This window comes from Salmo salar, chromosome 13 (genome assembly GCF_965601325.2).
Source record: "Salmo salar chromosome 13, fSalSal1, whole genome shotgun sequence".
Taxonomy (NCBI): Eukaryota; Metazoa; Chordata; class Actinopteri; order Salmoniformes; family Salmonidae; genus Salmo; species Salmo salar.
In genome coordinates, this window is record NC_138303.1 from 23,879,306 (window position 1) to 23,898,050 (window position 18,745).

General features: G+C 44.0%; 1 protein-coding gene across 3 annotated transcripts; it reads left to right on the forward strand.

The window, feature by feature from the left end:
* The first annotated feature begins 873 nt into the window (after positions 1-873).
* Positions 874-18,081, forward strand: nr2c2 (nuclear receptor subfamily 2, group C, member 2). Of its 3 annotated transcripts, none has more exons than XM_014134840.3 (15): positions 874-1,022; positions 2,412-2,586; positions 3,306-3,404; positions 3,647-3,847; positions 3,963-4,068; positions 4,150-4,329; positions 5,626-5,773; positions 8,317-8,407; positions 8,537-8,682; positions 8,819-8,996; positions 9,139-9,260; positions 9,481-9,620; positions 9,755-9,892; positions 15,314-15,419; positions 15,567-18,081. In XM_014134840.3, exons 2-15 carry the CDS (start codon positions 2,527-2,529, stop codon positions 15,739-15,741), a joined length of 1,890 nt encoding a protein of 629 aa, XP_013990315.1. In that variant the 5' UTR covers positions 874-1,022; positions 2,412-2,526; the 3' UTR covers positions 15,742-18,081. The 3 variants fall into 3 exon arrangements, with proteins under 3 accessions (XP_013990315.1, XP_013990317.1, XP_013990316.1); XM_014134842.3 differs by having other exon boundaries at positions 15,323-15,419; XM_014134841.3 differs by having other exon boundaries at positions 2,492-2,586.
* Positions 18,082-18,745: the final 664 nt, after the last annotated feature.

Below are 18,745 nucleotides of genomic sequence, written 5' to 3' on the forward strand. Positions count from 1 at the left end.
TACCCCACTGACAATTATATTCAATTTTGTGTGATTGGGAAACATCTGAGGATTTCAGAAATGTATCATGTTGGGCTAAACTGGATCTCTTTCCTCCATTGGAGAAGCATTTAAGACTGTCCCAGTTAGCGACTCCATGCTGTCCTACTTTAGCTAGCTATGGTTGGTAAAGCAGAATAAAAAAAGACTGAATTACAAAATGTAAACAATAGTTTAGATTTCCTCTTGTCAGACCAATAAATAAAAGCCTCAGGATTCAGAGATGGGCAGTATTTATGTAAAACCAGAAATAAGGTTTTGTCTAGAATGGATACAGCTTTAGTCAAATTTGACTTTTCATAGCAGGTTTAGGAGAACTATACAGCAGGTTAGGATAATTCATGTAGCAGGTTAGGAGAATTATGTTAGACATGACCCCTAGACATTTAAATTTTCACATACATTTACATTTTGGTAATTTAATACACACTCGTATCCAGAGTGACTTACAGTCAGTGCGTTCAACTAAGGTAGATAAACAATTACATTTCACAGTCATAGCAAGTAAAACGTTTCTGTTACCATTAATGAGAATGTTCTTGATATGCGGGCTGGCTACTTGCAAATGTATTTTACATGATGTCCCATTCTATCCGAATTCCCCCTAGGTGGAATTATTAGGCTTATTACAGTCAGATTTAATAAATGGTCAGATTTACACATCATACTCACCTCTCTCCTTATTCTAAGGAATATTATATTATAAAGAATGTACGCAAGGATTAGGCCTATAATATTGACAACAAAATCTACCAATCAGCTCCCCTTCGAAGAAGGCAGACAGGCTGACGTCAGTGTGTCTGGCTCGCGCCGCGCGCTAGGAGGGAGAAAAGCGCAGAACGCGCGAGGAGGAAGAAGAAAAAACTCCAAGCATGCTGGCAGAATGGGGTCACGAACTATGACCTTTTACAGAAGAAAAACAAAAACAAATATTTTTTTTAAATAGAAGACCCAGACCTAAATCTGCAATCTTTCATCCGGTGGTAAGTCTCACCCAAAATATTTAAGCGGTTTAATGCTAGTGAAGGCATAGTCGAGACAAAAAAAACTGGATATTTTGTTGTAGCTTGATGCTGTGCCGTTCGAGGGAGAGCTCTAGCCGGTGGTGGGCTTGGGTCTGGATGGTTGTCAATCGTGGGCAGTGCTGTCATCTCTCATCTTATTTCAACGTTTAACTTATTACGTCAGGCAATTATAATATCCATTCAGTGACAACGCCTTTGAAAACCATGTCCCCCGTGTTAAACTTTTGATATCAACGGAGATATAAACGTGCCAAAATAAAGCTCTAACGCCGAGGACAAAAGATGAGCTGTAGCTGTCAGTGCAGCCTAGTAGCTAGAATGTTAGCTAGCTAGCCGGCTAGTACTACCGCGCAGATGAACCCGACCCTTTTACCTTTGCCATCTCGGGGACAAGGAATTTTGTTTTGATTGCGTAATCATATGCAGGCGCTACGTTTTTTTTATGTCAGGGTTTTATCATTGCAATAATATGTTAAATAACGGTTATCTCATCGATATAAACATATATATTTTTACATTTAATGAATGGCTGCCTGCCGTATTGTTGGCGAATTGCCAGGTTCTCCATTTTGTTCGTTTTGCATGTCGGAAGAAATTCGTTTTTGATAGACTTGTCGTTTGGCTAGTGAGCGAACGAACCCATGGCCTTCCTCCATCCTTTAGCAAATGTCAGTCCTCACCGCGGTTCAAATCATAGCCTTTTCTTCCTTTAATGAGAGAGAGAGAGAGAGAGAGACACTCTCCCAAACACACACAATATGATTGGTAAAATCCACAACTGGAAAGTGTGATGTGTAATTGTGTACACTTACAGCCTTATGCCCTCCGCTCCTTAATCAAATCACTGAATAAGATGCCCTCCCCGGGATGAATTGTCCTCAGACAGACATTACATTCTCCTTCAGAGGACAAATTGGTCATGATTGTGCATCTCTGACGAGATGGCATTGCATGCGAAGAGACTATCACATATCTTTACGAGAAAATGCAACAATGAAAATAGAATACCTGGGAAATAGGCAAGATGATACCAACGGTAGCTCTGGCAGGGCATAACCCTCGCCTGACATATCATTGGGACACTGAGCAGCAAGGGGCCTCCAATCCACACCATGAAATCAAAGTCGAAAAAGGAGAATGAGGGAGCTGGCCTTGGTGCTGAATTGCATGAAGTCAAGGGGAGAATTCTATGATAAAAGCACTTATCTTAAAGTTGCTATATTTTGTGGCTGTAGACGCACACTCTTGTTACGATCCAAATATAATGTACGAAGCAAATTAGGTATTACCTGAACTTGGTTAATGACAATGCTCACGTTTGTTTTCTGTTTGAAAACACTTGCTAAGGTTTGTTCTTATTGAACGTAACCCTTCCTGCTGATATAAGAGAGGTTGCACACTGCAGTTGACAGATGTCTTTGGCCTAGCTCCAGACAGGCCCCTCTAATGACCTTACATCACCATGATGACCAATGTGGAGGTGCTTTCTCAGCAGATAGTGGCGTCTGAGAAGGTGACAGAGGTGAGTGACGTGTCTGTGTGTGTGTGTGGTTGTGTTATTATGGGAGAGGATGTGTTTGTGTACTGTAAGGTAAATTGTGCTTGCATGTTGGTTGTCTGTGTTTGTGTGTGTGTGGTTATTTTGTTATTATGGGAGAGGATGTGTTTGTGTGCTATGAGGAGGTAAATTGTGTTTGCATGCTGGTTTTCTGTGTGTGACTGTGTCTGTACTGTGTATGTGAAAGGGCACCCTGACCCTAACCCATCCCACGCTTCCTGTTCAAAGATTATTTACTTTGCGAGACAAAGGCGATACACTTCCAGACACGCCTGTTTTTGTCTGGTTCAATGAAAATCAATGAACTAAGTAGACCAGACCCAGCTGCTATTGAATTGGTGTCTATGGGAGACACCCAGTTAAGTAGAACTGAACTGACCATTTTCAATAGTAAACGGCCTCAGTGAACTATCTTAGTTCATCCACCATCTTTGACGTTGCTGCTCTGTGTGGTCCGGCAGGTCGCTTCTGACTCCTTGGTTGCCGTGGAGACAGAGGCCACTCTTAACCTTCAGAAGAGAGGGGTCACTCTGAGGGCACAGTCAAGCCCCTCCCTCTGACTAGCTGCTGCTGGCTTCCCTGCTGCTCCCACATGTATTTTGTGTGTGGGTGTGTGTGTGTGTGCTTTGTTGCACATAATTCTTAGGATTTGACTGTTAATATGTTTGTATTGTGTGTTTCAGGTGCAGACCTCTCCCGCTGACTTGTCAGTGATGAGTGGCTCTCCACAACGCTTCCAGATCATCTCCACTGAGCCCTCAGCCACACAGCAGCACATTCAGGTAACAATACCCTACATTATTGACATGCTACTGCTTGAAGTCACTGCCACCTATTGATGGCCTACACACATTGCACCCTCGTGACAATTTATAATATACACAGATTCAGACAAATCCCACTAGAACAAAATATTATTTTAAAAACTATTTGGATACAGCTTAAATAATTATAAGTGCTTCAATTAAAGGGATAGCAGTTGTTTGGCTGGATGTGGGATTATGACCCCCTCCCTCCCTCTCAGATTGTAACGGACCAGCAGACGGGTCAGAAGATCCAGATAGTCACGACCATGGATCCCTTCAGCGGGCCCAAGCAGCAGTTTATCCTGGCGGCGGCTGATGGCTCAGGAACGGGCAAAGTCATCCTGACCTCCCCAGAAAACCAGGGCACCAAGCAGATCATTTTCACAACCGCAGACAGCCTGGTACCCGGCAGAATACAGGTACTGAAGTAGCCATAACACCACAAATCTAAACCACAGCATTAGATGACACACTGTGTTACCTTTGACCCCCTCAGTGACCCCTCAGCGACTTCTACTCCTCCTGGTGTTCTAGATTGTGACAGATGCAGCGTCGGTGGAGCAATTATTGGGGAAGGCAGGGGATGTGGGCCGGCCTCAACCTATAGAGTATTGCGTGGTGTGTGGAGACAAGGCTTCAGGTACGCATGCACACCGCACACACACTCACAGGCCATTGGCCCATTCATACCACTAACCCCTCCTCTCTGTTCTGTGTCCAGGGCGTCACTATGGGGCTGTCAGCTGTGAAGGCTGTAAAGGCTTCTTCAAGAGGAGTGTGAGAAAGAACCTGACTTACAGTTGCCGGAGTAACCAGGACTGTGTTGTCAACAAGCACCACCGTAACCGCTGTCAATTCTGCCGGCTGAGGAAATGCCTGGACATGGGCATGAAGATGGAGTGTGAGTCACACCAACGCATGCACATGAAGATGGGTAGAATTTTCTTCCCATCCCAACGTCAGAAACTCTGTCTAACATCCCACCTAAGTCATGTCTGCTCACAAGGTACCAGTAGGGCAGGGGGAGGCAACTACATTTAGCCGCAGGCAGATTTTTGTCAGAGTGAAAGACCGGAACATAATTATAATAATTTGTAAACTGCAAATTAGTGCCGAGCGATTAACCAACATTTTGGTTATTTTTCATTTTTTTAAACAACTAATTGACCAATGTCTGTTCAATTATTGGAATTCCATTTTGTTCGTTTTTTTCCTGTGAGCTCGATGTGCAGTTTCTGTAGAGATAAATCAGATGAGGCCTGAACTGTGCGATGTATTAGTTGTAGTTTCCAACAGGTCAATATTCTACATAGTTGAGTGCAGAAAACGTGGTAATCAACTACAATGACCATAATCCATTGCGCTCTCACTTAACCTTGTCCAGTCTGTGCGGCGCAGACACAGATAGATACTGAGAGAAGAGAGAAAGGGATAGAAAGCAGTTGATTCGTGAGTTTGAAAATAAATGATCTAAAGTGATTGATAGTTGGTATTCAGCAGTCGTAGAAGTATGCCTTATTGACTTTGAAGAATTACAAAATAGGGATTTTGTCAGACAGTATAGGCAGCAGCTCTATAGATATGAGATTATGTCTTGGAATTAAATAGTAAAGTCATCAAATAAACATTTTATTAAATTGAAGTAATGTAAATGATGGTTAATAACAGTGATAAGCAGTAATGGGCAGTCACTACCATCATGGACTTTTATTAATAGTTTTATTCAGTGTTGTTACAGCATTCAACAATAGTGCATTTAATGTAAAAAAAGAATCAAAAATTAATCAAAACTGAACCGACTTCAAAAAGCACTAATCGCTCAATGCTACTGCAAATTGACCAGAACTAAGCCCAAAAATAGATTATATTTGAAAATAACAATAATTTCAATACTTGATTACATTGAGACGTTGTCACATCCCACTGGGCACACACTGGTTGAATCAATGTTGTTTCCACGTCATTTCATTGAACCAACGTGGAATAAAATGCCCAGTGGGATATGTCTCTTTTATATTTGCGGGAATACTTGGTTGGGAACAGATTTCCTAAGTTACACTAAATTTTAGCTGAAATTCATTATTATTTTTTTTGCTAATAACTTTTGGGGTCCAGAAAAAAATCAACCTGCCTGTTGCCGACCCCTGCTGTAGGGTTTTAGTGTTGTTGATGGTGTTTCTGTCCTGTGTGTCCTCAGCCGTGCAGAGTGAAAGGAAGCCCATTGACCTGCCCAGAGAGAGGCCTGTTAACTGTGCTGCGTCTACAGAGAAGATCTACATTAGGAAGAACCTGATGAGCCCACTCATCGCCACGCCAACCTTCATCACCGACAGTGATGGCTCCAGGTCAGAGACTGAGATTACGACTTTGATTGGTACTTTGGGATCAAATCAAATCAAATGTTATTTGTCACATGTGCCGAATACAACAGGTGTAGACCTTACCGTGAAATGCTTACTTACAAGCCCTTAACCAACAATGCAGTTCAAGAAGTAGAGTTAAGAAAATATTGACTAAATAAACGAAAGTAAAAAATTAACACAAGAAAATGACCTAACAATAACGAGGCTATATACAGGTGGTACCGGTACCGAGTCAATGTGCGGGGGTACAGGTTAGTCGAGGTCATTTGTAAAGTGACTATGCATAGATAATAACCAGCGAGTAGCAGCAGTGTAAAAACAAAGGGGTGGGGGGTCAATGTAAATAGTCTGGGTGGCCATTTGATGAATTTTTCAGCAGTCTTATGGCTTGGGGGTAGACGCTATTAAGGAGCCTTTGGTCCTAGAATTGGCGCTCCAGTACCACTTGCCGTGCGGTAGCAGAAAGAACAGGCTATGACTTGGGGGACTGGAGTCTTTGCCAATTTTTTGGGCCTTCCTCTAACACCGCCTAGTATATATATCCTGGATGTCAGGATGCTTGGCCCCAGTGATGTACTGGGCTATACGCACTACCCTCTGTAGCGTCTTACGGTCAGATGCCGAGCAGTTGTCATACCAGGCGGTGATGCAACCGGTCAGGATGCTGTTGATGGTGCAGCTGTAGAACCTTTTGAGGATCTGGGGACACATGCCAAATCTTTTCAGTCTCCTGAGGGGGAAAAGGTGTTGTCGTGCCCTCTTCACAACTGTCTTGGTGTGTTTGGACCATGATAGTTTGTTGGTGATGTGGACACCAAGGACATTAACTCTTGACCCACTCCACTTCAGCCCCGACGATGTTAATGGGGGCCTGTTCAGCCCTCTTTTTCCTATAGTCCACGATCAGCTCGTTTGTCTTGCTCATATTGAGGGAGAGGTTGTTGTCCTGGCAGCACACTGCTAGGTCTCTGATCTCCTCTCTATAAGCTGTCTCATCGATGTCGGTGATCAGGCCTATCACTGTTGTGTCGTCAACAAATTTAATGATGGTGTTGGAGTCGTGCTTGGCCATGCAGTCGTGGATGAACAGGGAGTACAGGAGGGGACTAAGCACACAACCCTGAGGGGCCCCAGTGTTGAGGATCGGTGTGGCAGATGTGTTGTTACCTACCCTTACCACCTGGGGGCGGCCCGATCCATTTGCAGAGGGAGGTGTTTAGTCCCAGGATCCTTAGCTTAGTGTTGAGATTTGTGGGTGCTATGGTGTTGAATGCTGAGCTGTAGTCATTGAACAGCATTCTCACATAGGTGTTCCTTTTGTCCAGCTGGGAAAGGGCAGTGTGGAGTGCGATTGAGATTGCATCATCTGTGGATCTGTTTGGGCGGTATGCGATTTGGAATGGGTCTAGGGTTTCCGGCATGGTGGTGTGGATTTGAGCCATGACCAGCCTTTGGTCATGGCTCACATCACATACCGAGGTGAGTGTTACGGGGTGGTAATCATTTAGGCAGGTTACCTTCACTTTCTTGGGCACAGGGACTATGGTTGTCTGTTTGAAACATGTAGGTATTACAGACTCAGTCAGGGAGAGGTTGAAAATGTCAGTGAAAACAGTTGCCAGTTGGTCCGCGCATGCTCTGAGCACACGTACTGGTAATCCGTCTGGCCCCGCAGCTTTGTGAATGTTGACCTGTTTAAAGGTCTTGCTCACATCGGCTACAGAAAGCTTGATTACACAGTCGTCAGGAACAGCTAGTGCTCTCATGCATGCTTCAGTGTTGCTTTGCTCGAAGCGAGCATAAAAGGCATTTAGCTCATCTGGTAGGCTCGCGTCACTGGTCAGCTCACGGCTGGGCTTCCCTTTGTGGTCCGTAATATTTTTCAAGCCCTGCAAGATCCGACAAGCGTCAGAGCCGGTGTAATATGATTCAGTCTTAGTCCTGTGTTGACGCTTTGCCTGTTTGATGGTTCGTCTAAAGGCATAGCTGGATTTCTTATAAGCGTCCGGATTAGTGTCCCGCTCCTTGAAAACGGTAGCTCTAGCCTTTAGCTCGTTGTGCATGTTGCCTGTAATCCATGGCTTCTGGTTGGGAAATGTACATACGGTCACTGTGGGGACAATGTCGTCAATGCACTTATTGATGAAGCCGGTGACTGAGGTGGTATACTCCTCAATGCTATTGAATCCTGGAAAATGTTTCAGTCTGTGCTAGCAAAACAGTCCTATAGGGTAGCATCCGCGTCATCTGACCACTTCGTATTGAGCGAGTTACTGGTACTTCCTGCTTTAGTTTTTGCCTGTAAGCAGGAATCAAGACCATTAAATTATGGTCAGATTTGCCAAATGGAGGGCGAGGGTGAGTAAAGGTGGTCTAGAGTTGTTTTTTCTCTGGTTGCACATGTGACATGCTGGTATAAATGAGGTAAAATGGATTTAAGTTTGCCTGCATTAAAGACCCTGGCCCCTAGGAGCTCTGATTGGTCCTGTGGATAGAGTTTGGTGTCTGACTGGTGTTGTGTCCAGATCCAGTCTGCTAGACCCAGGGATGCTGGTGAACATCCAGCAGCCTCTGATCCAGGCTGACGGGACTCTACTGCTGGCCACAGACACCAAGGTACAACTCTGTTATTCCTCAACATTCTCAGTGTAATCCGTGTCCTAACATGCTGTGAATGGGACCGGTCATTGGAATCAAAGTGTGTTGTTCTCATCACTGGCTCACTGGATGTACCCCCCTCGACAGTCTGAGTCGGGGCAGGGGGACTTGGGGACCCTGGCCAGTGTGGTGACATCTCTGGCTAACCTGACCGACTCCCTCAGTGAGTCCCTGAACAACAGTGATACCTCAGACGACCAGCAGGAGGAGCAGTCTGCCAGCGAGATAACACGGTACGCATGCTGTGTGTGTGTGTGTGTGTGTGTGTGTGTGTGTGTGTGTGTGTGTGTGTGTGTGTGTGTGTGTGTGTGTGTGTGTGTGTGTGTGTGTGTGTGTGTAATTGCTCCTGTATTGTGTATGTGTCTTCAGTGCCTTCGATACCCTGGCCAAAGCCCTGAACCCATCTGAGTTGGGGGTGGGGCAGAACCTGGCGGAGGGTGGGGAGTGTGTGGGCGGGGCCACCATCCAAGTGATCAGCCGGGACCAGGTGACCCCCCTCATTGAGGTGGAGGGCCCACTGCTCACAGACACACACGTCAGCTTTAAGGTGGTGGATCTAAACTTTAAACTTTTAAATGTTTTCACATTTTGCTGGTGTTCAACCATTTATTTTTGTATGCACGTAACCTTTGAGTTTTCAATAATCTAACATCTCTATCTATCTCGGTTCCTCTCTGTACCTCCTGTAGCTGACCATGCCCAGCCCCATGCCAGATTATCTGAATGTGCACTACATCTGTGAGTCAGCATCCCGCCTCCTCTTCCTCTCCATGCACTGGGCAAGCTCCATCCCTGCATTCTCCGCTCTTGGGTAAGAACACTCATATCAAAGTGTTATTACGCTTTTGGTATTTATGCGTGTGACTTGAACTGTTTGTGTGCATCATCTCAACCAATCATGATTCAGTCCTGTGTGTGTGTGTGTGTTTGTGTGTGTTTGTGTGTGTGTGTGTGTGTGTGTGTGTGTGTGTGTGTGTGTGTGTGTGTGTGGTGTGTGTGTGTGTGTGTGTGTGTGTGTGTGTGTGTGTCAGTCAGGAGAGTAACACCAGCCTGGTACGTGCCTGTTGGAATGAGCTATTCACTCTGGGGCTGGCTCAGTGTGCTCAGATCATGAGTCTCTCCACCATCCTGGAAGCCATCATCAACCACCTCCAGAACAGCATCCAGGACGGTACACCATCAAACCTCCAGATCTCCAAACAAAACAAAACGCACACCCTGATACAATCACACACACAGTCCCCAGAAAACAAGTTAATTTCTAATTATTTCTGTTGTAAGGTGTTGTCTGCTGTTCCCCTGTAGATAAGGTGTCTGCGGAGAGAGTGAAGCTGGTGATGGAACACATCTGGAAGCTGCAGGAGTTCTGTAACAGCATGGCTAAGATGGAGACAGACAGCTATGAGTATGCTTACCTGAAGGCCATAGTGCTCTTCAGCCCTGGTGAGCATGGTTCAATTAACATCATACATTATGTTAGAAATACATCATAAATCACAGGCAATGACTAGGGACCCAAGTTCTCCTGGTCAGGTCACATGATCGAGACAATATAAATTCCCTAGTTATGAGAAACATCAGACTTATCAGATAACAGTCAATTTACTCAGATAAATTATATTTTACATATACAGTACATGGGTCATTCCACAAAATGAGTGCCTTTTGCGTCACTTTGATATTTTAAGTAGAAATTGTGCACAGAAATGCAAGTTTAAAAGCCTGTTCAATTAAATGAAGTGCCTGTTTTTAATATAGACCACATGGAAAATAAATCATATATGAATAAAGAATTTCTAAAGTGGCAGCATTTTTATATGTCCCTCTTTGCATCCTCAATGACTTCTAGGAAGATTTTAAATCACTTAACCCTGACATTTCTCAGTTTTCACCATCACTGTAAAGCCCTAGTTATTTTGATACTCTGACAAAGTCATTTCTGAAGATTATTATTTATTTAATGTGATTTATTGATTCATTTTTAAGGTAAAAAAAAAACCTTGTACCTCATTTTAAAGTCAACCCTGTTACTTGAACTGAAATCAAATTTTAATACGGTGAAACTATTCCTTTAAAAAAACATTTTTTTCAAAAGAAACAGTCAAATCATAGTGTAAAAGGAGGTGCTCGGGTTCTTCTCTTTTTGTCCATTTTCTGGTGTTTTGTGGTGGAAAACTGAGCGGGTCGAGCGGGTTAAGCTTGCATTCAAGCTTGCATACCCCTATCTGTTGCACACAACAAGCTTCCATTCCCCTGTCACAAGGGGATTTGCCACTTACTATAGTATTTTTTTTATCTTTAACCTCTTGAGATGGGAAAACTTGTTTTTTAATTACATTGAACATGTGTTCTTTATGACAGAATATAAAAATGTGTTGAAATAAAACATTTTCTTTTCACCAAGTTACACTACTCAATCTCACACAAAATATCAATGAACCTACCAGGTACAACCCCAAATCCGTAAACACGGGCCACCTTATAGATATCATCTTGACCAACCTGCCCTCTAAATACACCTCTGCTGTCTTCAACCAGGATCTCAGCAATCACTGCCTCAGTGTCTGCGTCCGTAATGGGTCTGCGGTCAAACGACCACCCCTCATCACTGTCAAACGCTCCCTAAAACACTTCAGCGAGCAGGCCTTTCTAATCAACCTGGCCCGGGTATCCTGGAAGGATATTGACCTCATTCCATCAGTAGAGGATGCCTGGTTATTCTTTAAAAGTGCTTTCCTCACCATCTTAAATAACCATGAACAGATATAGTCCTTGGTTCACTCCAGACCTGACTGCCCTTAACCAGCACAAAAACATCCCGTGGCGTACTGCATTAGCATCGAATATCCCCCGCTTTATGCAACTTTTCAGGGAAGTTAGGAACCAATATACACAGGCAGTTAGGAAAGCAAAGGCTAGCTTTTTCAAATAGAAATTTGCATCCTGTAGCACAAACTCCAAAAAGTTCTGGGACACTGTTAAGTCCATGGAGAATAAGAGCACCTCCTCCCAGCTGCCCACTGCATTGAGGCTAGGAAACACTGTCACCACCGATAAATCCACAATAATTGAGAATTTCAATAAGCATTTTTCTACGACTGGCCATGCTTTCCACCTGGCTACCCCTACCCCGGTCAACGGCCCTGTACCTCCCCACAGCAACTTGCCCAAACCTCTCCCATTTCTCCTTCACCCAAATCCAGATAGCTGATGTTCTGAAAGAGTTGCAAAATCTGGACAATTTGGATCCTCTCTAAAATGATCTGCCGCAATTGTTGCAACCCCTATTACTAGCCTGTTCAACCTCTCTTTCGTATTGTCTGAGATCCCCAAAGATTGGAAAGCTGCCGCGGTCATCCCCCTCTTCAAAGGGGGAGACACTCTAGACCCAAACTGTTACAGGCCTATATCTATCCGACCCTGCCTTTCTGAGGTCTTCGAAAGCCAAGTTAACAAACAGATCACCGACCATTTCGAATCCCACCGTACCTACTCCGCTATGCAATCTGGTTTCCGAGCTGGTCATGGTTGCACCTCAGCCACGCTCAAGGTCCTAAATGATATCATAACCGCCATCGATAAAAGACAATACTGTGCAGCCGTATTCATCGACCTGGCCAAGGCTTTCGACTCTGTCAATCACCACATTCTTATCGGCAGACTCAACAGCCTTGGTTTCTCAAATAACTGCCTTGCCTGGTTCACCAACTACTTCTCAGACATAGTTCAGTGTGTCAAATCTGAGGGCCTGTTGTCCGGATCTCTGGCAGTCTCTATGGGGGTGCCACAGGGTTCATATCTCGGGCCAACTCTTTTTCTCTGTATACATCAATGATGTTGCTCTTGCTGCTGGTGATTCTCTGATCCACTTCTACACAGACGAAACCATTCTGTATACTTCTGGCCCTTCTTTGGACACTGTGTTAAAAAACCTCCAGACGAGCTTCAATGCCATACAACTCTCCTTCCGTGGCCTCCAACCGCTCTTAAATACAAGTAAAACTAAATGCATGCTCTTCAACCGATTGCTGCCCGCACCTGCTCGCCCGTCCAGCATCACTACTCTGGACAGTTCTGACTTAGAATATGTGGACAATTACAAATACCTAGGTGTCTGGTTAGACTGTAAACTCTCCTTCCAGACTCACATTAAGCATCTCCAATTCAAAATTAAATCTAGAATCGGCTTCCTATTTTGCAACAAAGCCTTCTTGACACATGCTGCCAAACATACCCTCGTAAAACTGACTATCCTACCGATCTTTGACTTTGGCGATGTCATTTACAAAATAGCCTCCAACACTCTACTCAGCAAATTGGATGCAGTCTATCACAGTGCCATCTGTTTTGTCACCAAAGCCCCATATACTACCCACCACTGCGACCTGTATGCTCTCGTTGGCTGGCCCTCGCTTCATATTCATCGCCAAACCCACTGGCTCCAGGTCATCTACAAGTCTCTGCTAGGTAAAGCCCCGCCTTATCTCAGCTCACTGGTCACCATAGCAGCACCCTCCCGTAGCACGCGCTCCAGCGGGTATATTTCACTGGTCACCCCCAAAGCCAATTCCTCCTTTGGCCCCCTTTCCTTCCAGTTCTCTGCTGCCAATGACTGGAACGAATTGCAAAAATCACTGAAGCTGGAGACTCAAATCTCCCTCACTAACTTTAAGCATCAGCTGTCAGAGCAGCTCACAGATCATTACACCTGTACATAGCCCATCTGTAAATAGCCCATCCAACTACCTCATCCTCATATTGTTTTTGTTTTTTTCTCCTTTGCACCCCAGTATCTCTACTTGCACATTCATCTTCTGCACATCTATCACTCCAGTGTTAATTGCTAAATTGTAATTACTTCGCCACTATGGCCTATTTATTGCCTTACCTCCCTAATCTTACCTCATTTGCACACACTGTAGATTTTTTCTATTGTGTTATTGACTGTACATTTGTTTATTCCATGTGTAACTCTGTGTTGTTGTTTGTTACACTGCTTTGCTTTATCTTGGCCATGTCACAGTCGTAAATGAGAACTTGTTCTCAACTGGCCTACCTGGTTAAATAAAGGTGAAATAAATAAAAAATATTAAAAAAGGCACCTAATTGGTGGAATGACCCACAGGTGTATATATATGTACAGGTGTATATATATATGTAGGTATATATACACTGCTCAAAAAAATAAAGGGAACACTAAAATAACACATCCTAGATCTGAATGAATGAAATAATCTTATTAAATACTTTTTTCTTTACATAGTTGAATGTGCTGACAACAAAATCACACAAAAAAAATCAATGGAAATCCAATTTATCAACCCATGGAGGTCTGGATTTGGAGTCACACTCAAAATTAAAGTGGAAAACCACACTACAGGCTGATCCAACTTTGATGTAATGTCCTTAAAACAAGTCAAAATGAGGCTCAGTAGTGTGTGTGGCCTCCACGTGCCTGTATGACCTCCCTACAACGCCTGGGCATGCTCCTGATGAGGTGGCGGATGGTCTCCTGAGGGATCTCCTCCCAGACCTGGACTAAAGCATCCGCCAACTCCTGGACAGTCTGTGGTGCAACGTGGCGTTGGTGGATGGAGCGAGACATGATGTCCCAGACGTGCTCAATTGGATTCAGGTCTGGGGAACGGGCGGGCCAGTCCATAGCATCAATGCCTTCCTCTTGCAGGAACTGCTGACACACTCCAGCCACATGAGGTCTAGCATTGTCTTGCATTAGGAGGAACCCAGGGCCAACTGCACCAGCATATGGTCTCACAAGGGGTCTGAGGATCTCATCTCGGTACCTAATGGCAGTCAGGCTACCTCTGGCGAGCACATGGAGGGCTGTGCAGCCCCCCAAAGAAATGCCACCCCACACCATGATTGACCCACCGCCAAACCGGTCATGCTGGAGGATGTTGCAGGCAGCAAAACGTTCTCCACGGCGTCTCCAGACTCTGTCACGTCTGTCACATGTGCTCAGTGTGAACCTGCTTTCATCTGTGAAGAGCACAGGGCGCCAGTGGCGAATTTGCCAATCTTGGTGTTCTCTGGCAAATGCCAAACGTCCTGCACGGTGTTGGGCTGTAAGCACAACCCCCACCTGTGGACGTCAGGCCCTCATACCACCCTCATGGAGTCTGTTTCTGACCGTTTGAGCAGACACATGCACATTTGTGGCCTGCTGGAGGTCATTTTGCAGGGCTCTGGCAGTGCTCCTCCTGCTCCTCCTTGCACAAAGGCGGAGGTAGCGGTCCTGCTGCTGGGTTGTTGCCCTCCTACAGCCTCCTCCACGTCTCCTGATGTACTGGCCTGTCTCCTGGAAGCGCCTCCATGCTCTGGACACTACGCTGACAGACACAGCAAACCTTCTTGCCACAGCTCGCATTGATGTGCCATCCTGGATGAGCTGCACTACCTGAGCCACTTGTGTGGGCTGTAGACTCCGTCTCATGCTACCACTAGAGCGAAAGCACCGCCAGCATTTAAGTGACCAAAACATCAGCCAGGAAGCATAGGAACTTAGAAGTGGTCTGTGGTCACCACCTGCAGAACCACTCCTTTATTGGGGGTGTCTTGCTAATTGCCTATAATTTCCACCTGTTGTCTATTCCATTTGCACAACAGCATGTGAAATGTATTGTCAATCAGTGTTGCTTCCTAAGTGGACAGTTTGATTTCACAGAAGTGTGATTGACTTGGAGTTACTTTGTGTTGTTTAAGTGTTCCCTTTATTTTTTTGAGCAGTGTATATGTACAGTATATCAACTAGAAGAGTAGATAAGCATAACATCATGATAACGTTTCCATATTTACCTCGTAGTGTATTGTTAGGAAACAGCTATTGTGTGTCTCACTAATCAGACCATCCAGGCCTGAACAGTTGCAGCCAGATAGTGAAGTTCCAGGAGAAAGCCCAGATGGAACTGCAGGACTATGTGCAGAAGACTTATCCAGATGACACATACAGGTATGCTGTATGCAAATCAGGATCTTGATATATCCTTAAACCCTCCCCACAGGTCCCATAAATTCATATGTGAATCTGTCTTTTTCTCATTGGATCCATAAATCACATGTATTAACTTGTCTCTTTCTCTCCGATTGCTTGTCCCAGGTTGACGCGTATCCTGATGCGACTCCCTGCGCTGCGTCTGATGAGCTCCAGCATCACAGAGGAGCTATTCTTCACCGGCCTGATCGGCAACGTGCCCATTGACAGCATTATCCCTTACATCCTCAAGATGGAGACTGCCGACTACAACACCCAGATCACCGGTCCCACAGCGTGACCCCCCCCGCCACCACCCCTATCCACCCCCAAACCTCTCCAGCCCATCTCTAGACTGGTACCACGTGCCCCCCAAAAAACACCCTAATTCTGAAACCCCCATCTTTTGTCCTGCAAACATTTGATGTAATTAAAATACCCTTCGCAAGATGCAAAGTCATGGAGAAATCCCTTTCGGGCCGTGTTGTTCCCAGAAAGTCCGCTCCTCATCGTTTGTGATTATGGGTCGTAACCATGGGGACCCCTGGATGAGGGTTTGATGGTTCTCTGAAAGCGATGCATGATGGGACTGTGAGTCTCTTGTCCAGATTCCGTAGTTCAGAGCACTTAACCCCCTGGAGAGGGAGCGGTACTGTGGCTAACACGTCACTGTCACCTCTACTGCTTCAGCAAAATGGCTTCAATGTACTGTAAAGTTGACCTTTTCGCTCAAGCCTTTCAATATCGTTTTATCTTATGCAGGCCTTACTGTACATTCATGCTCAACAAAAAGTATATCGATTGAGTTATCGCTTGCTTCTGCCTCTAATCTCGATAACCTGTATTTAACACTTAGCCGACATAGACTAAGAATGAGCGACGCTTGCCTGAATGTCGTTACATGAGTAAACTGAGACATGAATTGGTGTAAAGGTTTGTTGTGTTTTTGTACTTTGAACTTTTCACCAGGTATTACAATGTAAAAAAGAAACATTTAAATGTATGAATAGCCTATGTTATGATGCTGGTCCATGCCTCAAGCTCTGTCTGTCCCTGAAACGTTTTGGTTGAAAAGACGACCAATTCCTCTAAATCAGGAATATGACTTAATTCACAGTTTAATAGCAGCTAACCTGGATCCTTAATCTACAGAGTATACGACGATGGACAAGCCATTTGTGTACTGAGCCACTCCATTCAGGATAATATTACATGTACTCTCCACTTCAGATAGAGCATCAAATCTATTATTTGTTTCAAACCGAACAGGAGAACGGTTAGAATGGTTACATTTCATTTTTTGGGGGGTTCATTTCACTGCAATTGTTATGGAACTTTCCCTAAACCAGTCCATATGATGACAGCCTGTTGCTGGGGACGGTCATCCATCCTACAGAGAGGGAGTTTAAAAACAGTCTTGTTACTATGTCTGCCTAAAGCAAATGCACATTCATTATATGGTTTAACTTGAACCATTTAGATAATGTATTTGAAGATTTTGTTTGTTCAATCACCACATGACCCTGGCTCCAGGTTAAAGTTGCCCTTACCCATAGATATAAGATCAGATTATCCTGGTAGTTCTAACCTTTACTGTTAGAGAGGTCAAATAAAGTCTAACATCAGTGGTTAGGGGCAACTTTATGGCCACCATTTTATTTTGCTGTCATGACAATCAAGCCTTGTGTGACATGATGTCCTGTTCTGTGTCCAGTATTTCTCTTTTCTGTTTATTTATTTCCATCCAGCTGGTATTATACAGTGCACTGAGTGCAGTAACACGCTCTGCATACTGTAGTGATCTCAGTCCACTTCCAGACTTACTTTACAGTGACTGTTTTATTCATATGCAGGTATTCACACCATAGGAAAAATATATATTTTGAGTTCTCAAGACAAAATGTGTTTTCCCTTTAATGTTAGCATGATTTATCTATAGTTTCACTATTGAATGAACATCAAGCAGGTATTTTCCTTTTGTATTCTTGCACAGTATATCGTTCTGTGATATAATAGTTTCCAAAATGTAAAAATGTGGTTTGTTGAGAACAAATGTATTTGTTCCATGTTAAGTGTACTTAAAGTACCACACCTCTAGTACCACATGAAAATATGTGTACATTGTCCAACAGCAACAAAACCAGTAGCACTAACTTATAACATGTAAAGAAGTCATAAGTAGGTATGTACTCTAAAATTATAGGTGTACTGTTGTAATAGCTGGTTTTAAAACCTGCAAAGACTGTTATTTTGACTTCTGTGAACTGAGCTCTGTACTACATGTATTATCATTCAAATGAGTGCATGTCCTTTTTTTAATCAGAGTTTTATAATATTGCAAATTGCCAGTATTTGCCCTGAAGAAAATGAGCGTTGTTATTGTTTTTGTATAGTGCATTGCTGTGCATGCAATTGCTTATGCATTTTAGTAAATGCTGTACGAAAAATGTGGAGTTTTAATGTTGTGGCTTATAAATGTTATCAGCCTGAGCAATTTCAGTGCATTAACTACTAAATGCAACAAAAACAGTTTTCTATTGTTTACATATGACCAGGGGGGATATGGACAGTGTTTTTTGGTTTGTAAAAGCCTTTGTTTCAAGTCTGTAGCTTTTTAAATACAGTACATATAAAAAGTGTCTTTTCCTGTCGAATGTGATATTGTATTTGGAGAAAAAAAGAAACATATTCCTTGGCCTGAGGAACTTCACCTTTCACACACTAACCAATGAGCCTAGTAACTTGATGTTTTCTGAAGGTTATTGTAGGCAGACATATATTCTACCTCTTAACTTGACAGTGAAGACAACAATTTGATTCCTGTATCACAGCATTCCCTCTCAGGCCACTGGAACAGCAGTTATCAGTGTAATAAACATATCTTCATATATTTAAAAGGTATGTGCTTTTATTATGAATTTTTTGACACTACTCCGGAACACGGATGCCATCGCAGCAGGAGAGGATCCTATTGGATATATCTTTCCAGGGTTGAGGACGATGAGAGTGGTTGAGAGGAAGAAGGCAGCCGTTCTGGTTGAAACTGATAGCACATCAGAAGAAGATAAGAGCACAGACGCGGATGAAGGAAGGATGGCGGCGGCGGATGTGGAACATGGATCGGATGGCGGTGGAAGGAAGAATGGACCTCTGTCCAAAAGAATGGGAAAAGAAGCAAAGTTGGGATGGGAAAGAAGACACTTAGTGTTGATAATACCTCATATCTGGTGGGAGTCTGGTTTCTGGGAGAATTGGAGCCCGAATTGTCAACTCTGTTGGTGGAGAGAGGTATGGGTAAAGTGGAG

Excerpts from the sequence above, each read along its gene's own strand:
- nr2c2 (XM_014134840.3), top strand. The coding sequence starts at position 2,527 with ATGATGACCAATGTGGAGGTGCTTTCTCAGCAGATAGTGGCGTCTGAG. Across the intron at positions 2,587-3,305 it reads CGTCTGAGAAGGTGACAGAG|GTGCAGACCTCTCCCGCTGA; the intron begins GTGAGTGACGTG and ends TGTGTGTTTCAG. Across the intron at positions 9,621-9,754 it reads CCAGAACAGCATCCAGGACG|ATAAGGTGTCTGCGGAGAGA; the intron begins GTACACCATCAA and ends GTTCCCCTGTAG.